Here is an 8,041-nt window from a genome sequence, read left to right on the forward strand (position 1 = left end):
GGGGCTGTTTCCCCCCCTCCTTTTGGGGGGGGCCCCCCCCCCCCACCTCACCATCGTTCCTAGATCACCCTGTAGTTTTCAGCCAACTGCTTTGTTTGAGAGACTTTCGGCTTTTTTCCTCTTCCCTTCTGAGGCCATGGGCTTTCTGAGCCTTTGCACTTTGAAAGGAGCATCCAACCGCTCTGGGTTTCTCCTGGGTGCTGTTTGGCGTCTTTCCTGGACATCTCCTCCTGCAGAAAAGCCGTATGTCCATGGCTTCTGCCTTTAAAAGCATTTGAAGAGGAGAGGAGAGGGAGCCCTGTCTTCTCTGTTAGCGGTTCTCTCAACCCCTGCCTGCTGCTTCGGGGGAGCCCCAGGCACTGCAGCGTCGGGTTGCTGGAAATCTTAAGAAATCTGAGCTCATTCAAGGGGCAGGGGGAGATGGAAATGGTTAAATCACGCAAACGAACAAGTTAATGATTTCCATCCCCTTGCTGGCATGTTTCAGTTTTGGGAAGGGGGGTCTGGCCAGCAGCTGTGCCAGCAATTGTAGCTGAAAAAGAGTATTTTCTTTCTGTGTCAGCTTTCATCCGTGGCCCCTTTGGATTCCCCTGACACCCACAGATGCCAGAGTTTCCAGGGCTCCTGCTGCTGCGAGCCCCTGTGACTGTTTTCCCTCCCGTACCGGGTGATGGAGTTAGATGACGATGGGGGAGGATGAAGAAGGCACTGTTCGCTCCCTGCTTGCTTCCTGCCCCATCCTTCCCCAAGCAGAGGAGAGGCTTTTTTCCCACGATCCAAGTGACTCGGCAGCACTTGCAAATGGAAGGAGAAGCTGCAGCTTCTGTGCCTTTGAATCCAGGAGAGCGGGGGAGCAAGTCGGGGTACAGCTCGGGGGAAGATCCAGCAAATAAATATCTGTGGCTGAGCAGTCCTGCAGGCAGCTTCGGATGCAGGAGCCTTATTGTATAATAAGGATTGCATATTGTAATATATACATATATATATATATATATATGGCTTACATATTATTATATATTGTAAAATAAGCTGTATTAGAATAAGCCCAGACATCATGTGTCCGGTTTCTGGCTTCTAAAGGTCACCAAGCCCCAGCAGCAATCTCACAGGAACGGGTTGTCCCTGTAGCTGTTGTTTGAGCTTCCCCTCGAGGGATGGTGCCCGTTGTCTCCCAGACCACTTTCCCACGTGAGGAGCAGTAACTCCTTGGCATCTCCTGAGTGCTGGGGCCCAGTTTGCCCAGTACCCAGAGAGCCCTTTGTGTGATACCAGGTTAAACCCAGCACTGCTTTTCTTACCCACTGCAGGAACACATCGGTTGAGCTCTGCTATCAGGAGCATCACCTTAAATGTGTAGCACCTCCCTGCCTTCCTACCCACCTTCTCCAGATGCCTTTTCCTATTGCAGGCGGTGGTGGAAGCACAGAGAGGGAACATCTCAAATCAGGTGAAGTATAAAGGGTGCTTGGAAGTCCCTGAGTGCACTAAAGCTGGAGGGGAGTAAACAAAGCACAGAGGTGAGGCAGGGACCGCAGCTACCAGGATCCCGGCATCCTTCCTCAGCCTTCCAGACCTGTTGTCTGGCTTGGGATGAATTCAGTCTGAAGCCCCCATCGGGCCACCACCCTGTTTCATCCTCAGAGACCCCTCGCAGCAGCCAGACCCTCCCTTGGGCTTGGCACAAGGGTAAGTGTAAGAAACTAGAAAGCCCTAATAGATGCCAGTGGCTTACGGCTGTTGCTCAAACCTGCCCTCACAACTTTTGAGAGCCCCCACCAGCGAATTTGGACTGGTTTGCTCTGAGAGGAGCATCTCTGCCAGCCGAAGTCACAGTGTTGGGTGTTGTGTCCCTCCCAGGAGCCCCCCAAGGCTCCAGTGACTTGTGGGGTGTATACCCACACCCTCAATCCTCACAGGCTGCCTTCAGTAGCCCAAAAGCCAGGTCTGGTAGCCAGGTTTCATGCCTCAGGCTTCCCCCCCAGGATGCTGGTACCGTCCCTGCTCCCCTCAGCCCTGTTTCTGGGGTGCTGGGTGCCGCCGGCATGGGCAGGGTGGTTCGGCTCGGCGAGCGAGGGGTGCCGGCAGGGGGCAGGCAGTGCAGGCAGCACAGGCAGGCTCTGCAGATATTTAATGGGATTTTATAGCTCTGGGTTTCATCAGGAGCTGTTGTCACGGAAACAGAGATCTGCAGAGAGCCCCCGCGCTTGGCGTTAACCGCCTCGGTGCCGCACCGATGGCCGGAGGAGGATGCGCAGGACGGCGAGCAGCCCCGGGAGGCTGCTCTTAAAGGCCTGCAGTGAGTGATTTGTGCCTGGAGCTCACAGCCTCCGCCTGGCTTTGCAGAGGCAGCCGGAATGTGTTGCTTTATTTAGGACTGGGGTTTTAATGGCCTTTTAAAATCTGCTCCTGTGCTGTTGGAGCACAGGGCTGTGCCCCAGGGGGGGTGAAGGCATGCTCCGTCTCCTGTCTCTGGGTGTCCTGGGCCTCTCGTTTTCAAGCTTGGGAGATTCCCACGCAAACAAGAGGGGACAGGAGGTGAGGGTGGGTGCAGGTCTCCCAGGTTCCCAGCTTGGGGGGGGTCAAAATATCCTACCAATGCCTGGTCCCAGCACATCTCTGGCTCGGACACCTCCTCTGGGTCTGTGGCTGGACAGGAGAGGGCACCGGAGCTGCGCTGACACTGGGGTGGTGGCAGCACATGTGTCACCCCTGCACATGGCTCCCGGAGGGGTGACATCCCTGTTGCTAGGGAGGGCGAGCAGCTGAGGCCAGGCTAATCTCCTTAGTGGCCTGAGCACCATCACGAGAGTGAAAGGGAGATTAGAGGGCAGGGTGGCATTAGCAACCCGGGACGCTCATTGGAGAGGAGCAAGGAGACAACAGAGCTGGAGCTAAGCAGAGATGGAGAAGACCTTGGGGGAGATCAGCAGAGCCAGAGAGGCCTCCGTCAGCAGCAAATAGCCCAACAGCTGGGGTTTCGGAGGAAGTGAAAGGCTTTAGACAACATGCCCAGAAATCCCGGCGGAGTCATCCGCACCCCCTCCTCCCCAGGGACGAAGGTGTTGCCAGGCAGTCTGGATCCTAATCCATTCCCTCCCACCCGGAGTGGGGGGAGGTGGATGCCTTCCCACCCCCCATCATACTCACGGGGCATCAAAACATTCCCTCAAAGCACACACAGAGCAAAGACCTGCTGGATTTTACCCCACACCTAAGAGACATGGAGGAACAGGACGTGGAATATTTATTGTCCCTTTCCACGACACAAGAGGCAAAAGACGCTATTTTCTGTACAGAGTAGGATATGAGGCTCACAAAGCCTCTGTGAAGGAGTCCAGGTGCTGGGCTCCATTTTCTTGTTCCTGACACGTGGGTGTCACAGGGTCCTGTGTTTTCTTTGCAGGTGGCTAACGGGGCCAGAATGATGGATGTTGTATAGGAAGCTTTGCAGTCCGGTGGCCTGTCCCGCTGGAGCAGGGGAGTGGGGCACGGAAGGTGCTGCTCGCTGGGCTGGGCTGCTTCCACGCTTCTTCCCACAGGGAGCTCCGGAGCTGGTAAGGGAAGGAAAAAAATAATGCCTGCTATTACTGCTTGCTGTTTGTTCCTTCCTCTCAGCTGTCAAGGAAACCATGGTGTGGTTCACATACCCAGCTGGTATGGCTGCAGTTGCTGACGTGTTACGTCCTTTTAATCCGTACCCAAAATAGCTTCTCCACCCCTCCATTTGTGCCGGCTTACACAGCACCTTTCACTGTGCACTCCCGCCTGCCGTCATCCGTTCTCCCGCCCAGTGGTGTGGACTGGGACACCAGACTTTTCCTTAGAATCATAGAATAGTTTGGGTTGGAAAGGACCTTTTAAACGTCATCTAGTCCAACCCCCTGCAGTAAGCAGGGACATCTTCAACAAGATGAGGGTGCTCAGAGCCCCGTCCAACCTGACCTTGAGTATTTCCAGGGATGGGGCATCCACCACCTCTCTGGGCAACCCCTGACAGTGTTTTGCCACCCTCATGGTAAAAAATGTCTTCTTTGTACCTAATCTGAATCTCCCCTCTTTTAGTTTAAAACCATTACCCCTTGTCCTGTTGCAACAGGTCTTACTAAAAAGTCATCTTCAAGGCTGAGGAAGCAGAATTGAACCTTTTACATGCACGAGTGTGGTCAAGACAGGACTGTCACTCTTCTGCCAGAGAGGCTTGCAAAGAGATGGAATGAGTCAAGGTTGTAGTAGGATATATGGAATCACCCCCAGGTATCTCCAGGAAAAGAGAGATAGAAAGGGCTTGTGCCATGTTAGGGGCAGAAGGCAGAGAGATCAAGAGGGTTTGGAAAAGGAGACAGCTTGGAAGCAGGTTCAGAAATGACAGGGTTTGAGGAGAACAGCATGAAGAGATGTTAGAGCAGCTTATGTGCTGCTGAACTTGGTCCCTGTGGGGGAGATTCTGGGTGGAGGGGATGGGATGTGTTCAGGGTGGAAAAGAAAGCAGAGAAAAACAGGACCCAAAGTGGGAGTTAAGGGCACATGGTGCTGGATCTGTGCCACAGAAGTGGCCACAAGCCGGTGACCAGACCAGAAGAGTGGAGGGGGGGAAGATCTCTCAGCCAAGCACTTGGAAAAAGAAAACCAGAGTAGAGGTGTAGAAGAGACAAAGCTACAACCTTTCTGTCTCAAATACAGGAGGAAGAGGGTCATGAGAAGCATGGAGAGAAATCTCCAGCTGTTTCAGCAGCCCGCAGAAGCAGTGGGATGTTTGCCCATCTTTTACATGCAGAAAAGGACAGGCGTTTAAAATAACGGGCTGTCCTGCCTTTTGGCCTCAGCAGGGTCCCAGGCTAGTGCCTGGTTCGCGTGGCCATGCTGCCCCATCAGATCCAGCGTGGTGCCAACGTGGCAGACCTGTCTTGGTGCTGTTAGACATGCAGGGTGGTCACCGTGTTGTCCTCTGCCGGTGACGGGACCGTGGCCGTGAGCAGCAGCAGCCCAAAACCTGTAGGTATGTATGACCATGGCACTGTGTGTGCGTCTGTACGCCACCTCGTCTGTCAGTGGTGGTGTGCCCTGTGTCCCATCGACATCTCCCCGACTTGGGTTCGCCCCTCTGGCCCTTTCCCGGAGGAGCACCGTGTGCTCTGATCGCAGGAAGCTCTCCTGCTGTAATCAAAACCCTGGGGGGACGCTTGCCACCTTGGCAGCTGTTTCAGGCCCAGCTTCCCTTGGAGGGGGAGGATTTCCCTTCTCCACACCTGCAAAAACAAGGGGCCCTGAGTCACTGCCTGCAGGGCGCAAGGGCCAAGAGGGGTCCCCCTTGCACCACGCTCACAGGAGTAGGAGCCGAGGAGAGGGGTACCAGGTACATGAGCCTGAACTCTGCCTGTCGCTGTGGGATTTCCTTCCCCTGCCCTCTGAGTTTTCCCCTTTTTTTGGCCCTTTTTGGAAGGTGATTTCAGTACAGTGTGGTCCTGTCGTGGTTTAACCCCGGTGAGCGGCTAAACACCACCAGCCACAAAACAGCTGAACCCCCGCCTGCCGATGGGAAGCGGTGAATGAATTCCTTATTTTACTTTGCTTGCCTGCTCAGCTGTTGCTTTACCTATTAAACCGCCTTTATCTCAACCCTTACCCTTCCAATTCTGCCCCCCATCCTGCTGAGGGGGGAATGAGCGAGCGGCTGCGTGGGGCTGAGCTGCCCACTGGGGTTAACCCACGGCAGGTCCCAAGCCTGTGCTGGTTTTGGCATCCGAGAGCGTGTGTTTGCAGAGGATCCTGCTGGAGCTGATGCTCCTCTCGAGCCCTCCTCCCTGTGAGCCTCCTGCCCGATGCTTTGTGGTCCCCAGGAGCTCTCCCAGTGGGACGTATCGTGCTTCTCCATCGCTCCCGCTACCAGTTGTCAGGACATTTCTCCATCCCCCGTCACGGCTGCCAAGGAAGACGGGAGCTCAGCGTGTGAGCCTTGTCAGCTCTGATCTCCGACTCCCATCCTGCCCAGGCAGCTGTGTCTATTCAGCCGCAAGCAGCTCCATCCCTAAACTGTAAAGGAATGGGAAAAGCTGCCGGGCTTCTGCTTAACAGCTCAAAGGACCCGTTGTGGGCGAGCGAGGTCAGCAAAAGGGGAGTGCTGCAGCTCATTGAGAAAGGCGTGCGGACCACGGCAGGGCACGCACACAATGGCTCGGTGTCCTCCTCCGGTCTGGCTCAGCGCTTGTCCTACCCTCAGAGCTTCAGCTAGATGATTCAGAACTGGTTTGTGGTTGAAGTGACTCAACCGGTGTCCTTTTCTGTCGTCACCCTATACCATCTGCTGCCCACCACGCAGCAGAGCGAAGGCAGAAAATCAATCATCGATCCATCCCTCCCCGCCCTGAGCTTGCTGCTGGCCTGCGTATCCAAAGGAAAGAGAGCAAGGGTTGGATGCAAGGGGGACTCTTCTTCCTCAAACAGGATGAAGCTGTCGTGTACCAAGCAGACACGTTGCCCCGTTGCTCAGGCTGTTGCCTGGTTTGTGGGAGGGAGGAAGATGCTCCTCTTCCACCCGGGCGATGCTAACCACAGGCCCAGCCAGGGGCGCAGGACACGTTGCAGCCTTTGCTGGTGGGTGCCATCGTGCCATGGCAAAAATCTGTGTACGCTGTGGGAGGAGGAAGCGATTTCCAAGTCTTTCCAAAATGTTTTGCCAGTGCTCTGCAGAGCTACTGCAATCTCAGGTCTGCTGGGGATGACCACAAATAGCATCTCTCGGCATGGGTTTCCAGCCCGGCGATCCCTTGGTCAAGCCTCAACTACTCATTGCCCAAATTACCGTTAATGTTCAGTAGTTCCGGTGCTTTCCTGTTGTCCTGCTGCTGATGATGATGGCATGAGATGCCACCTGCATTTCCAAAGGGGTCTTTTGCAGTCTCCTAAAGAAGCTGAGCTCCCATGGGATGAGAGGGGAGGCTCCTACATGACCACAACCCCTTATTTACAGGCTAAAAGACAGGAAACAAAATACATCAGGAAGACTGTGAATAGGAGGAATATTTCTGACAATATTTTGGTAGGAAAAAACCCCAAGCCTAACCGTGAAGGGCTGCAGAAGGACCACACCTGGATGCTTGGCGGCTTGTCGCATCTCAAAGGGGTTGTCTTGCCCCATGTGCCTTTCCCTTTTACCTCCGTGAGCAGGGGGATGCTCCGAGCTCTCGCCACTTTGGAGCGAGACGTGAGGTTTATGGGGTATCCGTGGCCATGTCAGCCCAGTGCTCTGCAGTAGTTAAAACCCAAAATCCCCCTCGGAGATCTGGGAGTCCCTGGGAGAGGAAGGGGAGGAAGGAAAAGCAACCACAGTGGTGGCTTTTGTTGTTTTAAATGCCTTGTGCTGCCTGCGGCTCTGGTTCCCCTGCTCGAGGAGGGACGTCGTAAGCTGGATAAGGGGCAGAAGGAGGCAGCAAGGACTGCGGGGTAGACCTGGGGCTGCTTAATCCAGAAAAGGGGCACCAAGGAGGCGTACGAAATTATAAACTGGAGATGTTTGTGTCTCTTCTGCAAGAGCTTAAAAAAAAATGCCGAGCTGTAGTTTCACAGCCCTCCTCTTTACAGGGTGTTGCCGATGCTTATGGTTTACACGGGTTAAAAAAAGCAACCAAATACATTTATGGAAGGAAAAGGTGGGAGGATGTGAGAAAATTCACTGGCTGAGAAAGAGGAGAGAGCGTCAGTGGGCGTGCAAGGGAATATTTGGGACCTGCGAGGAGCGGAGAGGGAGGGAGGGAGCAGTCGGCTGGGTTCGTGCTGTGTTTTGGGAAGGGGTTTGGCCTGGGGGAGAGCCGGGCAGCGGGAGGAGGACAGCTCTGCCTGGAGGAGCTTCTGCAGGTTGAGGCTTGGGTTGGGGGATGTGGAAGAGCCTGGGGGGGAGAGGGGGCTGCTGGATCTGAGCGGGGGCTGTTGGGCAGAGGAGGCTTTGCAGGGGGATGAAGAAGACAAGCGGTGCATTGAGTACAGGCTCCTGCTTGCTTTCAGCTCTTTCTTGCTACGTTGCGGTCCAGCTGGCAGCTGGGGGGAC

General features: G+C 54.9%; 1 protein-coding gene across 1 annotated transcript in view; it reads left to right on the forward strand.

Moving 5' to 3' along the window:
• The window catches only part of DIAPH1 (diaphanous related formin 1), a 5,886-nt gene extending 2,055 nt beyond the window's left edge, over positions 1–3,831 (forward strand). The window contains exons 3-5 of the mRNA XM_035888950.1: positions 1,308–1,447; positions 2,161–2,296; positions 3,404–3,831. Of these exons, the coding sequence (XP_035744843.1) occupies positions 1,308–1,447; positions 2,161–2,296; positions 3,404–3,425 (298 nt within the window). The 3' untranslated portion in view covers positions 3,426–3,831. The remainder of the gene's footprint in view (positions 1–1,307; positions 1,448–2,160; positions 2,297–3,403) is intronic.
• Positions 3,832–8,041: the final 4,210 nt, after the last annotated feature.

The sequence above is a fragment of the Egretta garzetta genome, unplaced genomic scaffold (genome assembly GCF_000687185.1).
Source record: "Egretta garzetta isolate BGI_Z169 unplaced genomic scaffold, ASM68718v1 scaffold60, whole genome shotgun sequence".
NCBI classification, from domain to species: domain Eukaryota; kingdom Metazoa; phylum Chordata; class Aves; order Pelecaniformes; family Ardeidae; genus Egretta; species Egretta garzetta.